Source organism: Moschus berezovskii, chromosome 22 (assembly GCF_049115385.1).
Source record: "Moschus berezovskii isolate FMDL1 chromosome 22, NW_MosBer_1.0, whole genome shotgun sequence".
Classification (NCBI taxonomy): Eukaryota; Metazoa; Chordata; class Mammalia; order Artiodactyla; family Moschidae; genus Moschus; species Moschus berezovskii.
This window is the reverse complement of record NC_142481.1, coordinates 24,039,510-24,061,927: the sequence shown is the minus strand read 5'-3', so window position 1 is coordinate 24,061,927 and position 22,418 is coordinate 24,039,510. Positions and strand designations below refer to the sequence as shown.

The 22,418-nt window shown below is 42.1% G+C and overlaps 3 protein-coding genes across 11 annotated transcripts in view; 1 reads left to right on the top strand and 2 right to left on the bottom strand.

Annotated features, from left to right (window-relative positions):
• The window catches only part of IST1 (IST1 factor associated with ESCRT-III), a 40,217-nt gene extending 34,192 nt beyond the window's left edge, over positions 1–6,025 (bottom strand). Inside the window, exon 1 of one of the 3 annotated variants that reach the window (XM_088830128.1) lies at positions 5,849–6,025. In XM_088830128.1, coding sequence (XP_088686254.1) covers positions 5,849–6,025 — 177 coding nt within the window. Of the gene's footprint in view, positions 1–5,387; positions 5,785–5,848 lie in introns of those variants that run through there. The other 2 variants (XM_088830129.1, XM_088830127.1) reach the window with 2 other exon arrangements.
• Positions 6,026–6,166: 141 nt separating this feature from the next.
• Positions 6,167–22,418, top strand: part of ZNF821 (zinc finger protein 821) — a 28,651-nt gene continuing 12,399 nt past the window's right edge. For 2 of the 6 annotated variants that reach the window (XM_055412406.2, XM_055412400.2), the window contains exons 1-4: positions 17,829–17,964; positions 18,636–18,699; positions 19,874–19,991; positions 21,282–21,396. In XM_055412406.2, coding sequence (XP_055268381.1) covers positions 21,357–21,396 — 40 coding nt within the window. In that variant the 5' untranslated portion in view covers positions 17,829–17,964; positions 18,636–18,699; positions 19,874–19,991; positions 21,282–21,356. Of the gene's footprint in view, positions 6,299–11,156; positions 11,204–17,828; positions 17,965–18,635; positions 18,700–19,873; positions 19,992–21,281; positions 21,397–22,418 lie in introns of those variants that run through there. The other 4 variants (XM_055412401.2, XM_055412405.2, XM_055412403.2 and 1 more) reach the window with 4 other exon arrangements.
• ATXN1L (ataxin 1 like) overlaps positions 18,440–22,418 on the bottom strand; it is a 29,403-nt gene continuing 25,424 nt past the window's right edge. For both annotated transcript variants that reach the window (XR_016035799.1, XR_016035798.1), the window contains one exon: positions 18,440–18,793. The gene's annotated coding sequence lies outside the window, so the exon portion shown is untranslated. The remainder of the gene's footprint in view (positions 18,794–22,418) is intronic.

Below are 22,418 nucleotides of genomic sequence, written 5' to 3'. Positions count from 1 at the left end.
CAGAATTCACCTGCCAACGCAGGGGACATGGGTTCAATCCCTGGTGCAGAAAAATCCCACATGCTATGGGGCAACTAAGCCCACCGTGCCACAAGTACTGAAACCTGAACGCCCTAGAGCCTATGCTCCGCTACATGAGAAGCCACTGCCATGAGACACCAGCACACTGCAACCAGAGTAGCCCCCGCTCGTTGCAACTAGAAAAAGCCAGTGCACAGCAATGAAGACCCAGCACAGCCAAAAATAAACAATTTAAAAATAAAGATTAGCTGATAAATGAACTTTTTAAAAACTGAAGACTAGGACTTCCCTGGTAGTCCAGTGGTTATCTGCCTGCCAATGCAGGAGACCCAGGTTCAATCCCTGGTCTGGGAAGATTCCACATGCCTCGAGGCAGCTAAGCTCAAGCACCACAACTGCTAATTAAAAAAAAAAAACAAAGAATACTTGATGTACAATATAAGTTACAGGTAAACAATACAGTTGCTCACAATTTTTAAAGGTTATACTCCATTATTACATAAAATTTTATATGCTTTGGATTACAATAAAAAGTTAAATATATATTTACATCTTTTTTCCCTTGCTTTAACTGTTTCAACCTCATTGGAGGATTTCAGCTGTTTAGGATTTCAGTTTAGCTCTTCTCAAGGTTCCTGCTGCTTTTAGTCACTATACCATGTCTGACACTTCTCAAAGCACACACTGTTATTCCCACAGTCTCGTACAGTACTTAGTACAAAGCTGTCACTCGTTTATTACGTTAATAGGAAATTTAACTAAAAAGTCTTTTTTTGAGTTCCACAAACTTACAGACTCTAGTTTTGTTTTAGATTTAAGGAAAGGAAAATACTTTGCCAAAATACTTTGTCAACTGGAGTTCTGAGGATTTTCAACTTTCAGAAATTAGACTCCTATTCTATAAAAACTAATCATTAAGGACAGTGACACTAAACCACAAGATATTAACTATTATTTTTATTTAGGACATGTCCAAAATAATTACCAATATATGCAAAAAAAATAGACTCAAAGCTTATCTAATAAAAAAGGTCAATTTAATTATCATTTCAGGATTTTTTTTTTTCTTTTGGACCTGCCTTGAAGCTTGCAGTATCTTAATTCCTCAACCAGGGAGTCAATTCATGTCCCGGAGGTAAAACCACCAAGTCCTAACCCCTGAACCGCCAAGGAATTCTTCCAATTCAGCATTTGAACTTATGTTTCCAAAGCTACCATCAACTTTGTATCCTGAATGATTCAAAATACTAATTTTAGGAATAACCTAAAAGTTAATAAACTATTCTGGTCAAGTCACTATTTTATACATATACAAATAATTATATACAGAAAAAACATATATAAACACATGTATATGTGAATACACATATACATTACTACATACTAATACTGCCCAATACCTAATTTAAAACTGTCATTTGATTCAGAGCTTATTCTAAACTCATTTTGTACCTCAAGATTTTTACTGCCATTCATCCACTCATCAAACATTTTTGAGTGCATCTATCAAGTAGGGCGTCCCAAGCGGTTCAGTGGTAAAGAAACTGCCGACCAATGCAGGAGACTCAGGTTTCATCCCTGAGTCCAGAAGTTTCCCTAGAGTAGTAAATGGCAACCCACTCCAGTATTCTTGCCTGGAGGAGCCTGGCAGGCTATAGTCCATGGAGTCCCAAAGAGTTGGATACAACTGAGCACGCACACATGTACACATTCTATCAAGTACTGTGCCAAGCAGATGGAGACAACATTTAAGTAACACCCTAGTTTTAAGGAGTTCACAGTTTAATGGGGATAAGTGACACAAAAACTACCATAAGACACATAAACACCTATAACATAAACGTTACAGGGACTTCCCTGGTGGTCCAGTGGAGAATCCACCTGCCAATGCAGAGGATACAGGTCCAATGCCTGGTCTGGTGGGAAGATTCTACGTGCCTTGAGGCACCTAGGCCCATACACCACCACTGAGCAGATGCACTCCACAAGAGAAGCCACCACAACGAGAAGCCCATGCACTGCAAGAAGACCAAGCGCAGCCAAAAATTAACTAAAAAAAAAAAAAGAAACCATAGATCTTATAAAAGGATTATGAACTAGTGACTGTGAAATTACTTCTCGGTATCTTAATTACATCACCATTATGTCACACATTGTCATGTTCTCTTCTGGGCTCTTTCAAATCCTTCATTTTACCCAAGTCCTTAAAAGTTGGAACAAACTGATCTAGTCCTTCTTTTATCACCCAGCTTCAGGAGCCTTTTAAAACTGGATAAACTCTCCATTCTGAATAAGGCAAAGTGTAAAACCGTGGACTGGGCCATTCCTCCTGTTACCCTTGGAGAGAGAAGGGAGAGACTGGTGCAGCTCAGAACAGCTTTCCACATTAGTGAAGCTGCCCAGAGACAGTAATTCTGAAAACTTTAAAGTAGCTAAAAAATGGCAAAACAGACCATTAAGTCTCAAGAAACCAACTTTAGAGTCTTGTAGCTCCAAAAGAACCAAACTGGGAAGGGAGGCAACAGTCTACAGCACACAGAACGCCAATTTTAGTATATAGGAAAACTGTATTTGAAATGTATTAGTTTATTTATCCTGAATACCTCTTTCTTATAAGTGATATGAACAGATTCAGGTATGATTTAGGCATTGCAGATATGAGTAAGTGACATAAAAGTACAAACAAGCTAGAAGACATTTCCACAACAATACAGCCCAATTCTTAAAACCATTTCACATACAGAAACGTCAAGTTTATTGTGTTTTCAAACTGTACTAAAATCAGTGACCAAACTAATCAAGATTGAAAATTTAATAAAAGACCACAAAACCAGCAGTATCATGTATAACTCACAAGAAAAGTACAGACTTCAGAATTCAGAGACCATCAAGATTTTCCAGAAGGAGCTATAAATATTGAAATTCGTAAGACTTTATGACAGTACCTTTGTTTCTCAATAAATGTAATCTAAAAAGCAATACAAAAAATTCGTTGGGCATACTTTCACAAAGAGTTTCTCTTAAGGCATATTTTTACAAAGTTGTAATCATGAACTCCAATCACTAGTGAATTCTTTTATCACTTAACATCATATCTGCTACAGTCTTTAGTATTATACTTTAACGGCTGCCTAATACTACACTGAGAAACCATTTTTAATAATTTCCCAATCTTTTTTATATTTGCCATATAAAATAATGCTGAAATTAGTATTCATGTGTATACTACTTTTTCTGTATTTTAAATTATCTCATTACACTATACTCGCTTCTAGTTCTATTTTTAAATCAGGACAGACTTTGTGTCATTGGGATTTAATTGTGATTTTAAAGGAAAAGCGAAAGTCACTCAGTTGTGTCCAACTCTCTGTGACCCCACGGACTAAACAGTCATGGAAATCTCCAGGCCAGAACACTGGAGTGGGTAGCCTTTCCCTTCTCCAGGGGATCTTCCCAACCCAGGTCTCCCACATCACAGGGGGATTCTTTACCAGCTGAGCCACCAGGGAAGCCCAAGAAAACTTGAGTGGGTAGCCTATCCCTTCTCCAGCACATCTTCTGACCCAGAAATCGAAAGGGGGTCTCCTGAATTGCAGGTGGACTCTTTACCAGCTGAGTTACCAGGGAAATGATTTTAAAGGAATGAAAGCTTAAATGAAGTAGATTATATAGAGTTGGGGATTCCGGGGCTCCCAATCACTGAGATTCCAGAGGCAAAGGAAGATAGGAAGAATGAAAACAATCTGGACAGAACACTACTTTAAACATAAGAAGACTTAGGAAACTTGGTGACTTTAAAATGTAATACTAACATTAAAGTTTCAAAACAATCTTTTATCCTCGAATAAAAGGATATTACTAAGTCCTCCTATCCCAGAAGATGGGGTTCTGAGAAAGCTGTAAAAACAAAATTTCCAGTGGAAATTTCTACTAAGTACAGGAGTCAAAAAGGCTACTACTTGTGCGGGGCGGGGGTTGGGGGGGGTGACGACGACACATATATTAACTATTACTTTATTAAATGAATACATAATGGGGATATAAACAAGATTGGCCAGAAAATAATCGTTGATGAAGCTGGGTGAGGAGGGAATTCATTAGTCTTTATCTTTGCTTTTAATTTTCATAATAAAAAGTCTAGAAAAATAATGATTACGTTAGCCTCAGAAAAACTATGACCAGCTCTTAATTTCAGTTTTACTACTACAAAGAGTGAAAGTGACTCTCTTTCCTATTACCTAATTATTAAACTTCAAGGCCGTATATTGTCACCCTGCATATTTAACTTATATGCAGAGTACATCATGAGGAACGCTGGGCTGGAAGAAGCATAAGCTGGAATCAAGATTGCCGGGAGAAATATCAATAACCTCAGATATGCAAATGACACCACCCTTATGGCAGAAAGTGAAGAGAGACTAAAGAGCCTCTTGATGAAAGTGAAAGAGGAGAGTGAAAAAATTGGCTTAAAGCTCAACATTCAGAAAACCAAGATCATGGCATCTGGTCCCATCACTTCATGGGAAATAGATGGGGAAACAGTGGAAACAGTGTCAGACTTTATTTTTTGGGCTCCAAAATCACTGAAGATGCTGATTGCAGCCAGGAAATTAAAAGACGCTTACTCCTTGGAAGGAAAGTTATGACCAACCTAGATAGCATATTAAAAAGCAGAGACATTACTTTGCCAACCAAGGTCCGTCTAGTCAAGGCTATGGTTTTTCCAGTGGTCATATACGGATGTAAGAGCTGGAACTGTGAAGAAAGCTGATCACCGAAGAACTGATGCTTTTGAATTGTGGTGTTGGAGAAGATTCTTGAGAGCCCTTGGACTGCAAGGAGATCCAACCAGTCCATTCTAAAGGAGATGTGAAAGCTGAAACTGCAATACTTTGGCCACCTCATGCGACGAGTTGACTCACTGGAAAAGACTCTGATGCTGGAAGGGATTGGGGGCGGGAGGAGAAGGGGACGACAGAGGATGAGATGGCTGGATGGCATCACCTACTCGAGGGACATGAGTTTGAGTGAACTCCGGGAGTTGGTGATGGACAGGGAGGCCTGGCATGCTGCGATTCACGGGGTCGCAAAGAGTCGGACACGACTGAGAGATTGAACTGAAACTATTAAACGGGCGCTCTTGGGTCCCGATCCTTGTAAAACTTCATGCAGGTCGAGTTTCCAGTCCTCTCACCTGCAGCACCGAGGAAGGAGAGCAATGAAAACTCAAAAGAGGAGGGACAGGACCACAGGTTCCTCAAAACACCGCTCATCAGACAAGAAGGGGTCAGCGAAAGGGGTCAAAGGTCGCGTTTTGCTTCCACTAAAGAAAAAGGCAATTTCACCCAGGGCCCCCAGGTACGTACCCTGGAGGCTGCGCCGCCCAGGGGAGGCTGCCCGGCTCGGACGCGGACTCCGTCGGGCACCAGGGACACAACCGAACCGAAGTCTCTGGGCCAGAAGAGGCGACGTGAGGGGAGTGGCCGAGAGCGCCGGCCCGGCCCTGTCCGCGTCGGGTGCCAAAGCTCAGGCCGCGGCAGTTTCACCCCGGGGTAGAGGCGGCTCGAAGCAGGGAGGACAAGAAAGTTTGGCGGTGTCATGTATCCACGACTAGCGGCCTCCAAGCAGCTCGCGGCCCTGCCACGCCCCCGAGCCCGGCCTTCGGCGGCCTTCCGCGCCGCAGCCCCTCCGGCCTGACCCAGGATCATTCTGTTTCTCCTCACCTGCCACTTCAGAGTCGCCCAAATCCCTGGCTAGGGACTTCTAAAACTGGAGCGCAGTGTGGGGAAGAAAACAAAGACGCTCGACCCTGAAAAAGCCCACTCACCTGGCCAAAACCGGACGTGAAAACGGCAGAGAGCACTTGGGAACCAAGACTCAGCATCCAAAATGGCGGCTCCCTCTGCCTCAGCACAGCGGACACGGGCGGAGGGATCCGCGGGACCGGGTTAGCCACGCCCTCTTTCCAGGGATTGGCTGCGCGTCCGCCACTCCTGGGACTCATGCCCTGAGGGCCTCAGGGCTCCCCGGCCCAGATTCCTTCGGAGCCGGCGCAGCCGGGGACTACTTCCCGCGGCGGAGGCACGGAAGGAGAGAGAGGACTCGTCACGCCTCCGGAATCCTCTGCTGGGGCGCGCCCTGGGTTTCGCAGGTCACTCCCTGGCCTCGGGAGGCGGGCAGCTGAAGATTGTTTTCCGAGTCCGCGCCCAGTGCCTTGTTCGGGATTGTTCCAGTCCGTGGAAAAACCGGATTCAGCACGGCCTTCCAAACGTCCGGGGTTAGTCTCCTGCTCTCGTTCCTCGCTCGACTTCACTCGCCACGGGGACTTTCCTCCTGCGTCTCGATTCATTTCGTCAAATTACCTGCTAAGCAGGTTTCCACTCTTCTCTGGCAGCTGACGACTCTTTTTCTGGCTCTTCGCCCTCCTTCTTTAGTCGTCCACCCTCTCTCCGACCCACTCGGATATTCCTGCCCCGCTTTTAAACCAGGTCTGATTGCTCTTTCAAACAGAGAATACTGATAGTCTTTTATTCAGCACATTCTCTGGGAATTTACCTTATCTCTGTATTCAGAGAAAACTTTTTCTTTTAGTTATCTTTGTGCTTAACTTGAAAACCATTCTCTCTGATTAACGTTAGAAGGGGTTTCCTAAGCATTTGGCTTCTAGAAGGAGGTAATCCTGCCCCCTGCTGTACTGGGTGTATCTACCAAGACCAAAATTGTGGTTTGCTAAATTGTGATGAGGTAATCTGACAAAGATGGAACTAAGAGTAACCATATGAGGTTCATATGAATTTATAAGTAACGTGTCTCTATAACTACTTCTAGTATTTCTAAATTAGAAGCAGCTTTCAGAACCTCAGTATACAGTGCATGGTTCCTTTAAAATTTATGGATTTTTGTTGTTGGTAAATGTATGCATATATGAATTGAGTCCATTCTGCAATAAAGCAATAGCGTCTGAAAAAAAAAGTGAGCAAATTGCTTGGATCTAAAAAGGCTTAGAAACACAGCAACCACATATTATATGGACCTTGTTTGGATAGCCTGAAACCAATTTATAGTCTTTTATGGGCTTCCCTCGGAGAAGGCAATGGCAACCCATTCTTGCCTGGAAAATCCCACGACTGAAGCGACTTAGCAGCAGCAGCAGCAACACGGGCTTCCCTGGTGGCTCAGACGGTAAAAGAATCTGCCTACAATGCAGGAGACATGAGTTAGATCCCTGGGTTGGGAAGTTCCCCTGGAGAAAGGAATGGCTACCCACTCCAGAAAAGCCTGGCAGGCTACAGTCCATGGACTCGCAAAGAGTCAAGACTGCAGGATTCCAGTTATTTGAGGAATTTAAAGAGGTCGACTCAAGACAGAAGGTAGACTGGTGTGAGAAGGGAGAGTGGGGTGGGGAGTTACTGTTTAATGAGTACAGAGTTTCAGTTTGGGATGATGAAACCGTTCTGGTGAGGGATGGTGGTGATGGTTAAACAACCGTGAATGTACTTAATGCCACTGACCTGTACAACTAAAAATTGTTAAAATGGTAGCTTTTATGTGTATTTTACCACAATAAAAAATGTTCATTGTAAAAATTTTCAAGTGACGTCTGTGTCATGGGAGAGAAATAATATACTAGTGAATTAAATGGAAAATGTGGCATCTACAAGAAAACTGGCTTTAAAGAAAGAGGGCTAAAGATACAATAAATGAAATGCATAAAATTCAGTTGGATCCAGATTAGGAAAAAAAAAATTTGGGTGAACAACTTGGGAAATTTGAATATGTACTAGATATTAGACATTATGGAATTATTGTTTATTTTCCTCGGTATAATCACATCACTGAATAGAGAATGCCCTTAGAAGATGCGTGCTGAACTGTGTAGAACTGAAGGATCATGGTGTCTACAACTTAACTTTCATATAGTTCAGAAAACAGAAAGTGTGTGTGCACAACTAGGCTATTATATGTCTTAATGGGAATTATTAGGTTTTCCCCCAGAAACTACCAGACTAAGCTAAGATCTCAGCAATAAGCCACACACACACACATATATATATATTTGGATGTGCCACATGGCACGTGGGGACCTTAGTTCCCCAACCAGGGATCGAAACTGCACCCATAGTCTTAACCACTGGACCACCAGGGAAGCCCAAGTATATTCTGATTCTGTTCTGCATTTAGTTTAAAAACAGAATAAAATGAACTGATTTCAATACTGTTTTTTAAGGACAGAAATATGTTTATTGTTTTTACTAGTTTGAGAATATATATGTAGAGTAAACTGAAAGGCCTATGCACACTCTCCCTGCCATTGTTAGTTTTTGGAATATATTATTCCAAAATTTTATTTATTTAAAATTTAACACAAATAGAATAACAATATACACTCTATTCAATACACTTGGGTTTCCCTTGTGGCTCAGCTGGTAAAGAATCAGCCTGCATTGTGGGAGACCTAGGTTTGATCCCTGGGTTGGGAACATCCCCTGGAGAAAGGAAAGGCTACCCACTCCAGTATTCTGGCCTGGAGAATTCCCATGGACTGTATATAGTCCATGGGGTCGCAAAGAATCTGACAGTACTGAGCAACTTTCACTTTATTTCACTTCTTCAGTAAACTTGCTTTTATTTTTAAGTTGGAAAGATCTTTATTCCTTACTGGATTGATATGCAAGGTTGTAAAGTACCTTTTTTTAAACTTTTCATTTTATATTGGAGTATAGTTGATTAGAGGGCTTCTTAGGTGCCGCAGTGGTCAAGGATGCCTGCCAGTGCAGGAGACCCGGGTTCAAATACTGGGTCAGGAAGATCCCCTGGAGTAGGAAATAGCAACCTGCTCCAGGATTCTTGTCTAGAAAATCCCACAGACAGAGGAGCCTGGCAGGCTACAGTCCATGGGGTCGCAAAGAGTTGGACATGACTGGTCGACTAAGCACACACACAGTTGATTAACCATGTTGTATTAGCTTCAGGTGTACAACAAAGGGATTGAACCACACATATATAAATATCTATTCTTTTTCAAATTCTTTCCCATTTAGGTTATTACACAATATTAAGTAAACCTGCTTTTTATACTTAATATAGTCTGCATATCTTTTTATATCAATGTATATCAATCCATATTGTCTTTAACAATGGAAGCAGGTATATCATTATTTAGCCAATCTTTTACTGATATTTAGGTAGATTCCAACATTCCAATAGGTGCCATTGTGGATATCCTTCTAAAAATATCTATGCATACTTTCAGGTTATTTCTTAAGGACGCAGTTCCATAAGTGGCATTGCAAGGTTAAAGAGTATGCATGTTTGAAATTTGGATACCCATGTTATTTATAGGTTGAATTATGTCTCCCCACCAATACACGTGTTGAAGTTCTAACCCCCAGTATCTCAGAATGTGACTTTACTTAGAGATAGGGTCTTCACAGAGGTAGTCAAGTTAAAATGAGTTCATTAGGGTGGGCCCTAACCCAATATGACTTGTGATCTCTAAAGAAGGGTAAAATGTGGAGACAGACACATGTATGGGAAGAAAACCACATGAAGATGAAGGCAGAGACTGGCGAAAGAGTCTATGCATGGAGCAACACCCAAGACGGCCAGCAAACCACCAGAAGCTAGCAGAGAGGCCTTGAACAGTTTCTTCCACACAGCCCTCAAAAGGATCTAATCCTGCTAATAGTCTGATCTAGACTGTCCAGCCTCCAGAACTATGAGACAATAAATGGCTGTTGTTTAAAGCACCCAGTTTGTGGTACTTTGTTATGGCAACACATGCAGTCTAGCACAATCCAGCGCCAGACTGCTCTCCAAAAAGGTTCCATGACTTTATCTACCTAGGGTCCAGCTTCTCCTACTCTCCAACTGCAGGCATTATCAACCTTCCTCATCCTTTGGAAGCTAAGAAGTTGTGTTAATTGGCACATCTTTGAAAATGAGTAAGATTGACTGTCTTGTAAACACTCATGAGAGTCTTTTTACCATTTTCCTAAATTATTTTAAAAATAATTTTTTAAGTAATGCATAAACATGGCAAACCACACATACACACAGCTGAAAAAGATGGACAGCAAAAATTAAGTCTCTGACCCTTAGTCCTTCAGTCTCTTGACTCTAGAAGTAACCATTGTTACCAGATTCCTGTGCCTTTGAGCAAGTTACTTAATCTCTCTATGCTTCAGTTTCTTCATATGTAAAATGGGAATAATATCACCTACATTAATAAAGTTATGAGAATTAAATGTGTCAGTTATAAATAGCTCTTAGAACAGTGTCTGACAATGTTAATGCTATTGAAGTCCTTCCAGTGATACCATCTGTAAGGCCACACACATAAATATGACTTTTGTTTTAAACATGTAGTAGCATACTATACCGGAGAAGGCAATGGCAAGCCACTCCAGTACTATTGCCTAGAAAATCCCATGGATGGAGGAGCCTGGTAGGCTGCAGTCCGTGGGGTCGCTAAGGGTCGGACACGACTGAGCGAGTTCACCTTCATTTTTCACTTTCACACATTGGAGAAGGAAATGGCAACCCACTCCAGTGTTCTTGCCTGGAGAATCCCAGGGACGGGGGAGCCTGGTGGGCTTCCGTCTATGGGGTCACACAGAGTCGGACACGACTGAAGTGACTTAGCAGCAGCAGCAGCATACTATACATTCTACAGTTGTCCCTCAGCATCAGCAGATTGGTTCCAGGAACTTCAAGGATACCAAAATCTCAAGTTCCTTGCATAAAGTGCTGTAGTATTAATATTTTCACATACCACCTATGATCCTCCAGGCATGCATGCTCAATCACATCTGACTCTTTGCAAGTCCACGGATGGTAGCCTGCCAGGCTCTTCTGTCCATGGGATTCTTGAGATAGGAATACCTGAGAGGGTTGCTATTTCCTGCTCCAGGGGATCTTCTCAAACCAGGCATCAAACCTCTCTCTCACACTGCAGGTGGATTCTTTACCACTGAGTCACCAGGGAAGCCTCACACAATCCTCCAATCTATTCCAAATCATCTCTAGATTTACTTATAATACCCAATAGAATGTAAATTCTATGTTAATAGTTACCAGTGAGCTTAAAACTCAATTTTTGCTTTTTTGATACTTTCTCCAATTTTTATTCACAGTTGTTTCAAGCCAAGGTTGATTGGCTCCATGGATGAAGAACTCTTAGGTATGGAGAGCTGACCTTATACTGTAACTTGTTTAGTACTATAGCTTGCTTTAAGATACATATCTCAGAGATTGCACCATAGCAATGAGAGTTATCAATAACTCTCATTCTTTTAAAGAGCTGCATAATATTCCATTTATGTGAACCATATATTTTAAGCACTGCTCTATTGATGAGTGTTTATATTATTTCTAATATTTTGCCTGTATAAACAATGCTGCAGTGCTTAAATATTTGCCTGTGTGAATTGTACAAATTGAGTAAATTCCCAGAAGCAGAAGAACTGGGTCAAAGTGTAGGTATATTTTTAATGCTGATAGATATTGCCAAATCACCCTATAAAGAGGAAGTGTCAATTTACACCATCACCAATGTGTTGAGAGTGTCTTTACATGACTTTTGGAATACTTGACATTTTTGCACCCTTGAACAAACCACAACAGTAAAGATGACTGAAAAGTGTCATCAAGCCACTGTCTTGCTAAAACATGATATGCTTCATTTAGAAAAATTACTTCTAACTCAGCAATTTCTTGGATTCAACACTCATCACCTGTGTCCTGTCCTGTCTAATTATTTAGGTCCTATAATATATTAATGTGAATTGTACCACAACCTGCCGATTTTTCAAAACAGTATCTCTATCCCTGGCTGACTAGACCAGTTTTGATCAAAGCAAAACATAATCCAAAAAAACAAAATGACTCATACTGTTTCACTTGAAAATCCTGCTTTGCTGTTAGGATAAAAATTAATACATAACATTTATTTGGTTAACTAACCAGTAATTCTATTTTATGTATACATTATAACTAGTGGCTGTAACTAAAACTTGATATAGTACTTAAAGAGTCTTATAAGCTTGTAAGACAAAATGTCAGGCCTGTTTTTGTACAGCCCTTCCAGCTAAGAATGGTTTTTACAGTGTTAAGAGACTATGGGAAAAAAAAACAAACAGGACTTCCCTCTCTGTCCGGTGGTTGAAAATTTGCCTGCCAGTGCAGGGGACATGGGTTCAATACTTGGTGCAGAAAGATGCCACATGCCACTAGGCAACTAAGCATGTGCTCCAGAACTATTGCGGAAAAGGCAATGGCAACCCACTCCAGTACTCTTGCCTGGGAAATCCCATGGACGGAGGAGCATGGAAGGCTTCAGTCCATGGGGTCACTAAGAGTCGGACACGACTGAGCGACTTCACTTTCACTTTTCACTTTCATGCATTGGAGAAGGAAATGGTAACCCACTCCAGTGTTCTTGCCTGGAGAAGCCCAGGGACGGGGGAGCCTGGTGGGCTGCCATCTATGGGGTCGCACAGAGTCGGACACGACTGAACTTAGCAGCAGCAGCCACAACTATTGAACCTGTCATCTAGAGCCCAGGTGCTACAACTACTGAAGCCTGCACCCTAGAGCCCGTGCTCTGCAACAAGAGAAGCCACAATGAGAAGCCTGTGCACCGAAACGAAAAGCAGCCCCCGCTCCCTGCAACTGAAGAAAGCCTGCACAAAGCAACAGAGTCCAAGCACAGCCATAAATAAATAAATAAATCTTAAAAAAAAAAAAAGGCGGAATAATATGTGACAGAACCCTTATATTGCCCACAAAGCCTATTTGTAAACTTTACAGAAAAAGTTTGCTGAGTGCTGGGGATTCCCTGGTGGCTCAGCTGGTAAAGAATCCACCTGTAATTCAGGAGACCTGGGTTTTATCCCTGGGTTGGGAGGATCCCCTGGAGAAGGGAACGGATACCTACTCCAGTATTCTGGCCTGGAGAATTCCATGGACTGTGTAGTCCCTGGGGTCACAAAGAGTCGGACATGACTGAGCAACTTTCACACACAACAGAAGAAGGGCTTCCCAGGGGCACTAGTGGTAAAGAACCTGACACAGGAGACCCGGGTTCCATCCCTGGGTCAAGAAGATCCCCTGGAGGAGGGTATAGCAACCCATTCCAGTATTCTTGCCTGGAGAATCCCATGGACAGAGGATCCTGGTGATCTACAGTCCATGGGGTCACAAAGAGTTGGGCATGACTGAAGCAACATAGTAATTTGCCTTTTTTTTTTTTAAGGACTAACATTTACAAAGGGGCAAGTCTCAGAGAATTTTTAGGCTAAAAATTGTAAAGTGAAATAGAAACCACTCTGGATATCTTCCTAATAAGGTCTAGAAAAAAAAAAAAAAAACAAGTGTATGTTTTAGAGTACTTAGGAAATGACTCCTCAGAGAACTTATGAACATCAATACTTTGGGCTATACACATATATTAAATATCTCCATGGCATTTTGCAGTTTATAGGGTACTTAGAAGCACATTAACTCAGTCTGAGGCTCACAACATTCCTGTGAAGGAACTGTAGGTCAGAAATGTCCATTAACTTTTATAGGAGGAAAGTGAAGCTTAGAGCTGTAAAGTGACCAAGATCAACAGCAGTAAGTGGCAGGATCAGATCTTGATCCCAGATCTTGAGACTTGACATGATATAATTTTCATAGGCCCACATTTCCATAATAATTTGCATCCTCTTTTTACCTTCAATTTATGTATGAGTTTATCAAAAAAGAAAAAGAAAAATGCATTAAATCACAATTATAAACTCTCATTTGAGTTCACATATCAGATAAAAAGGGAATTCTCAAATCAGATTCTTTTCATGACATTTATCCTGATTGCAATTATCTTATAAAACTTAGTTTTTCCTTAAATGAATTCAAAGATATGAAAACTTATAATTCTATACTCTAAACTCCATATCCTTAAAATATGACGTTCTTATCAAGACTGTATGAATCTGCATAAGGATAGACATATAGGACAATAAAATAGAACTGAAAATCTAGAAATAAATCAATATATTTATGGTCACTTGATTCTGAACAGGGATAACAAGAGAGTTCAATGGGGAAAGAATAGACTTTTCAACAAACAGTGCTGAGAAACTAGATATATGCATAGAAAAGAATAAAGTTGAACATTCCTGCCTAATACCTATACAAAAATTAACTCAAAATTATCAAGGAGTAAAATATAAGAGCTGCAATTATAAAATTCTTAGGACAAAATATACATGGAAATCTTCATGATTAAGGACTAGGAGATAGATGGTTTCTTAGATATGACACCTAGGTCAAAGGCAAACAAAAGGAAAAATAGAAGAACTTTGGTGCTTCAAAGGACATTATCAAGAAATTGAAAAGACAACCTACAGAATGGAAAAAAATTTTGCAAATCACATATGCTATAATAGTCTAGTATCCAGAATATTTTTTTAAAAAAAACACTTATAAAACAACAATAAAAAGGCAAATAACTAAACTCAAAAATGCACAATGCATTTGTGAAGACATTCTCCAAACTGTTAATAATAAGCCCAAGAAGATGTTCAACATTTTTAGTCATCAGGGAAATGCAAATCAAAACCACAGTGAGGTATCACTTCACTGTATTACAATGTCTATAATGAACAAGACAAACATTAACAAGTGTAGCACAGGACATGAAGAAATTGGAACTCTCGTTCTTCGCTGGTAGGAATGTAAAATGATGCAGGCTCTTTGGGCAAAAGTTTGACAGTTCCTCAAAATTTTAAACACAGAGTTACCATATGAACCAACAATTTCACTCCTAGGTATACACTTGAGAGAACTGAAAACATATGATCACATAAAAATTGTACACAAATGTTCACAACAACATTATTCAGAAGAGCCAAAAAGTGGAAACAACACAAATATCTATCAACTAATGAATGGAAGTAAATGTGGTATATCCATACAATGGAATATTATTTGGCTATAAAAAGGAATGAAGTACTGACACACACATAGCAACATGGGTGAACCTTGAAAACTTCATGCTAAGTGAGAGGAGCCAGTCACAAAGGCCCATTATTGTATGATTCCATTTATGTGAAATGTTCAGAATAGGTGAATCCATAGAGACCCAAAGATTAGAGATTGAAAGAGGCTGGAAGGAGAAAGAAGAGGGATTAACAGCTGTCTGGGGTTTCTGTTCAAGGTGATGAAAATGTTTTGGAATTAAATACTTGTGATGTTTCACAACCGTGTGAACACACTAAAATCCACTGAGCTTTACTTTAAAAGGGTGAATTTCATGGTACGTGAATTATAATAAATTTTTTAATGAAATTCTTTAAGTTATCCTACCAATGTTGTTGTAATGTAAAACCCTAACAAGGTTTTTACAGGAGACAATAAATATAAACCAGAGGATATTTCAAGGGAAAGTTAATATAAAGTGGCAAAATAATAGCATTAGTTCATAAGTAGACTGGGAAAGTAAAAGTAAAAAATGAAGCTGAAAAAAAACCCAAGATTAATGAAAAAGTCTTCTAGATCCAGAACATGTTTAGGTGAGAGCAGAGAAAAAATAAACTAATTTCTTATTTAATAATTTTTCCCTTATTTGACTATGACCCTGAATCATAACACCTCAGAGGCATTTCTAGGGTGTGTGTGTATGTGTGTATGTATGTATGTGTGTGTATTAGTTGCTCAGTTGTGTCCGACTCTTTGTGATCCCATGGAACTATAGCCCACCAGGCTTCTCTGTCCATGGGATTCCCAGGCAAGAATACTGGAGTGGATTGCCATTTTCTTCTCCGGGTTATCTTCCCAAGCTAGGGATTGAATCCGTGTCTCCTGCAATGCAGGCAGATCCTTTAGTGTGTGAGCCACCAGGTAAGCCCATTTCTAGGTTACATGAGGGTTTTAAAAATAGCATTATTATGACTCTATTTTACTTGCAGTTCAAATAGATGAAACCAACCACCCAGTATTACACATTATTATATGATGAAGCCAAGAAATTTTCCTGGAGGCTCTTTCCTAATGCTTTACCTGCTAGCTATTTTCATGTTGCAAATGTCAACTATGTCAATTTTAAAATGACATAATACAGCCGTATTTGTATCCCTCAGTCTAAACTCATCAAGAATTACTGTTAAGTACAATAGCCAATGTTTATTCCAGCTTACATTCTTACACTGTCTAGAAACCTTCTGGTTGGATGAAAATATTCCATTTTCTGGTTACCTCAAAGAGTCGGACACGACTGAGTGACTGAACTGAACTGAACCCAGAAATTAAAATTTTAAAGGAAATTCTAAATTTTTATTTTAAAATGAAATTTAACTGAAGTTCAAGAATAATAATTTCTACCTCAAATCCCAGCCACAATGAATGAATAACCCATTTACCAAAGAACTGTGAAGGAACAAGATCCTCTCACATTAAACACAAGATGGAGACAATGATATCTATCATCTCTTGAGAGATTTCTGGAAAAGCCATTTTGCAAGAGAGCTTCATGCAAATAAGCAGGACTTGTTGCTTTATAGACAAAGGTCAGCATTCTCTTTAGCCTCCTCTTTGTGGGATCAGTGATCATACGGGATACACGCATAACGCTTTCATATATTCATTTTACTTAATCAGCACACCAACCCTACGACAGTAGAGACTAGGAATTATTACACTATTATCCATTTCACATTTTAGGAAGCAGGGGTTCAAAATAGAGAAGTGACTTGCCCAAAGTAACCAGGCTTGTAAGCAGCACACTCAAAGCTGGATCTTCTAATATCAGATTCCACCTTCTTTCCACCTCATGCCCTACTTCTCCAAGTGAGCCATGTCAAAGGCAGACACGCATTCTACAATGATAGGGCTGACAGAATGAGAGGTAAGGAAGGAAAGTGGTAAGGAAACAGAAGGGAACGATGAGAGGGGAAAGAAGTGTTTTATTAGGAAATGAGTCTAACCACTCTTAATTGCCCCAAATGTCCCTTAAGTGGCAACAATGCCACAAGCTACCGTTCTCTGAATTAATCCTATGCCGCCGGTGTACAGCTACTGATATTAGTCGAGAATCATGTTCGAGACTTTCATGTCTAAAAGGAATTAGATTTTTCTCTTCCGAGTTTCTGACAGCTGAACCTAGCCCCTCCCACAGTGGTCCGTGGCCCCTAGGTCTCGGTCACATTTAATGCCTTAGGGGCCCGAAGAAACCGTGAGATGTGGGGAAATGAAGGGAAGAGGGTTCGGGTTTGGGGAAACGGGGAGGCTAAGGTTGGCCTACGGAGAGGGGGAGCCTGTGGTGGAACTGTGGTTGGGGGATGTGGGTTTTGTGGCTGAGCTCGAAGGTGGGGTAGGAAACCAGGATCAGAGCTGACAGTCAGGGTGAAGTTAAAAGGTTCAGGAGACGGTAAGGGGAGCTGAGGAGCTGACCGGACCTGAGTAAGACCTTTGAGAGTGCGAGGCTGGGTGGTCTCCGCGGCGCGAGGACGCAGCCGAGGCCCCTCTCGGATGTCTGTGATTGGATGCTCTCTTGGATCCCGCCTCCCCGGACCCCCTCCCCATAAGCCCCGCCCATGCCTCCGGGCGCGCGCCCGGGGAGCGGGGAGGGGGACCAAGCTGAAGAAGGGGGGTGGAGAGGAGGGGCTCGTGCACGCGCTCCACTCGCTGCGGGTGCGCGAGCAGCGCGCTCCCGCCACCCGCGTCGCCATCTTTTCCCCCTCAGTCTGTCTGTCTGCTGTTGGCTTTGTCCGTCTGCAGCGCCGCCCCTCGGCTTCCCACCACCGGCACGACCCGGAGCTGCCCTCTGCCCGCCGGGGCCCAGTCGCGGAGAGCCCCGGCCCGGCGGGCCCGAGCTGCGGCCCGGGGCCCATTGTCCGGCCGTCTGTCTGTCCGGAGGCGGGGCCCAGGGACCCGGAGCGCCGCGGAGCGCCGAGGCGCCGGGTAAAAAGACCCCCTACTCTTTCCATCCGGGACCAGGCTGAGGATGCAGGGGCTCCTCGCCCCCTCCCTTGGTCGCCGGCTGTCTGTCCTTTTGTCAGTCTGCGTCTGGGGAAGGGGCCGGGGGCTCACTCTGGCCTGGGGGGCGGGGGCCGTCCTGGCTCTGAGCGTTCCCCTGCCCCCGGCTCCCGCGACACGGCTGGACCCGGCTGACTCCCCACCGCGGCCGCTCCTCTTTCCCGTCCCTCTGGCGATCTCGGGCGCGGGAGGGGTGTCCGCGCCGCCGCCCTCCCCGCGTGGGCCTAGGTCGGTCTCAGCCGGGCACCGCCGGGACGGCCCCGGCGTCTGACAGGCTGGGCTGGAGCTGGGGGAGGGAGAGGATGGGCGCGAGGGTGCCGACCCGGGTATCAGTCCGGAGCCGCGGTCTCCAGAAAGGCTTCTAAATTTAGATTTCTGAGAAGACTGTATTGTCTGAGCGTTTGTCTGAGCCGCCTCGGAAGACCTCTGGCTCTTGGCTGGTAAATTCCCGGGAATCTACCTGTGCTCCTGCTTCAGGAAGCCAGAGGGACCGTTTCGGCTGAGTATACACAAGCTCGGGACCAAACATAAGCGGGAACAGGGTGAACCGGGAGGCGGCTACGTGACCAGCTTTCTTGTCCTCTCCTTTCTGGCAGGTACAAACCACTGGGGATTCAGGCGAGTTTACTTTGCTCCGTGGGAACTGCACCAGATCTGGAGGTGGGAGTGAACCCTCTTTTCTTAAAGCTTGGATTTCACCCATTTTTTTCCTTGCCGAAGTCTGTGGCGTGTCCTGGAACCTGCAGCTTAACACCTGTGGGAGATCAGGGACAGTGTTAAGAGGAGTTGTTGGCCCCCCTCCCAAGGATTCTTAACCTTGTTCTAAAGATGGACAAAGCTGCCTCCCTTTTTAAATAGGATCCCTTGTAAACCGGAATCTCACCGGTTACCTTTCTTCCCATACTCTTTTTCTTCCAGATGGTGATGTTCAGGCTATCCATTTACATTTTTGACTGGGTTTCGGATTATGACTTGGGAACTGAGTCAGTGTTGAAAGTAAAACTGAGTTTGTGAACTTTAGGGCACTGTGTCTATGGATTTTATTAGCTTTTACTGCTGTAAAACAACTGGCTAATCTCTGAGATCTTGTTGTGCAGTCAAGAATGTACCGCCAGTGCTAGTTTTTTTAATTGTTAATTAATTAAATAAAATTTATTTTCAAGAGTCCAAAACCCCACAGGCTTTCTTTTTTTTTTTTTTTGAGGGAGGTAAGAATATTTGCTTCTGTTTTCCCTTTAATCCCTCAGGTGTGAAGTTAGTCCCATTGGGTACCATCTGGTTGGTTCCCCATTTGGCCACTAGGAGGATTGTGAGATGCAGTGGACTCTGGCGATTTAAATATGCAAATACTGATCTCTGTTTTGGACTTGTAGATTTAGTATTGTTTAGTATTTAGTATTGTTGCCTCACTAAGATGATCTGAATAGAGCCTGTCTCAAATTATTTGGCCTTCTTTCGAAGGATCTTTATTGCCTTTGTCTCATAGTTTCAATTTCAGATCTTGATGGGAAGAAAATGTAAATATTAGTTAAGATTTCATTTCTTCCTTATACAATAGAGAGCTATAGCTCTGCAAATTTGGGGAAAAAAATGATGGGCAACCTGCATTTCATTCAATTTTCTGTTTTGTGATTCCACAGACTTATAGAAAAAGACCCAAAGTGTAATATTCATTCACTGCTTCAGTTTATGACATAACGACTTGATTAAAAAGAAATCATCTACACAAACAAAACTTAGAGAACACATTTCATTAACATTAGCACTCAGCATTCTACCTTAAAATTGATTTTTACTGTATACATTTGGAGTTTTGTTTTTTTTTTAATTAAAGGTCTGAAAAAGAACTGTGTTTGATATGCAGATATGATAGAAGACTGCCTGAAAGCTGCTTCCTTTGCCACTTCCTGTGGAGGCCTGTCTTTGCCAATTGCGGTTTCTTTCTTCTTTTGGTAAGGGGAGGCAGGATCTGATTACAGGTCTGAGGTCCTTTCTAGCTACATAGAGGAGTTAGTTGGCATAACAGGAGGCAAGTCTTCACTAACTTGAGTGCAGAGTATAGATGGTAGTAAGTAACCTCTCATAATGCCTCTTAAGGCAGTAGACTACAATTTTATATTTGCTTATTCAGTGTGAGTACAATTTGAGAAGGCAGAAACTGAAAGAAAAGTTAGAGGGTGATCAGGTCCACATTCTTATCTTTGGTAGGAAAGAGAATATCTCTCTTTTCAATCTATGTCTGCTTATTCACTCTGTCTTTCAAAGAAAATTCACAGCTTCCTCTACTAATCCATTTCAGACTCTCTAACAACACTTAATGCTGGGAAAGCCTTTCTTATAACTAACCAGGAACTGTAGGCGTAAGTATCTGTTTCCTCCTATTTCAGGGAAGCAGGTGCATGTCTCTGTAACACTTCTCATTTGGGGACTTTTTCTCTTTGTTCTTCCCACTCTTTGCTACACAGAGGCTGGATTGAGAAGAAGCACTAAAGTTATTAACTTTGACCACCACTTGGGAGCATGTGAGCAGGGCCAGGTTGATGCTTCACATTGGGGTATTGTATTAGTACTCAACAATGTGATGACGCCCAGCTGTTCTGGTGAAAGCCCATCTTCAGCACTGGAAGTCTGATTTGCTTTAGTGCCCTGTCATCCACAGTGCCTGGCACTGTGCCTACATCACTAGATAGAGGCTCTACTTCCCATGTTTTCATTGACAGGTATCCAGGAATTTTGAGATATTTCCTGTTTCACAGGAATGTGGTGCATTTGTCCCCTCCAGGAGAGATAACCTCTTGAAAAATCTGGAGGCTCCCATTGGTGCAGATTGCAGGGCTTGACTTCCAGAGGGCATGTGACATGTGAGCTGCCACCCTCTTGAGCTTCCTTTGCTTCCTTTTACAATTTGTGGAGTGAGCCCACAGTGTGTTTAACGCTGGTTGCCTGAGTTTTTCTCTTTCCTTTCTACCCCATGACCTTGAACATGATTACTTAACAGTATTCTGGATTCCACAGGTGGATTTAGAGTGGAATTCTCTAAATCCTTTACAGTCCCCTCTCATACTTCTTGGGACTTTAATGTTATGCTAGAGATTTATTCATTTCTCTCTTTAAGTAGTACAGTAATGTATAAATGGTGAGTTTTATATGCTCAAAAACTATTTTAAAAAGTTTTTTATCTTTTAATTGTGTATAATTTATGGGCTGAATGACACATGCTAACATTATCCTTTTTATTGTAGGTCAGCACCTTGCAAGGAGGTGGTAACATCCAGTCGTGAAACTGGGAAAAGCCAGAGCTCTTGGATCAGGGAAACATGTCCCGTCGGAAACAGACAAATCCAAATAAAGTTCACTGTGAGTATGGGGCTTTTTCCTTCCGAAACCTGGGAATGCTGAGGGTTGGAATGGAAGAGTAGTCTGAATTTAGGTGATTGGCTCACACTAATTCTTGAAGCAAAAAAGAGTCAAAGGCGTCAAATGTGATGGATTTAAAGTGTGTCTGTGCTAGGGGAAGTCTTGGAAACCTGTCTTAGGAATAGGTGTTCTTGATTCATCCTTAGTATTCACATTAACAGACATTTATAGGGTTCCTACTCTGTGCAAAGCCTTGTGCTAGATGCCAAGGCTGTAAAACAATAAAATGATATGTAAGACTAAAATGTAGCCACAGATGTATAGAGAGATAGATGAGCATGTAGCAAGATAATCTATGCTAAGTGTCGAATAAGGATGCTGTACACTGTGTACCACAGAAGTTAGGAGGGAGAGAACTCCATGGACTGGAGTAGTGAGGGAATGGTTGATGGAAGAGGCCCCAAAACATGACCTTGAACTGGGCTTTAGAAGGTAGAAGGTGGGTTTTTTAAAAACAGAGGAAAGGAGAGGTAAAATCAGGTAGGGGAAACTGCATGAGCAAAGATACAAAAAGGGAATGCACATGATATGTTCAGGGAACAAGGAGACTTTGTATGAAGCAAAAGTTTAATTTGTCCAGAAACCACAGACCATGAGGTTGGAGATATTTAACTCTACATTGCAGAGGCCTGAAGGCCAGGCCAAGTTCATACTTCATTGTGACTGTAAGGAGATACTGTAAGGTTTTTAAGCAGGGAGAGTGGAGTGACATTTAGACTACAAAGTAGTGTGCAGGATGGAACATATGAAGGAGAGACTGGTAACAGGAAACAGCTACGCTTTACTGCCTTGCATTATTTCTCAGCAGGTTCATATGTTTGTTTTAGTTCAGCAGTAATTGGATTGTAAACTTCTGGAGGGCAGACACTATGTCCCATATATAATTCCTGATATCCCTTTCAACTTTTAGCACTGCTCAGATTTGTTGTGGTTTAGTTACCAAGTCATATCCAACTATTTTG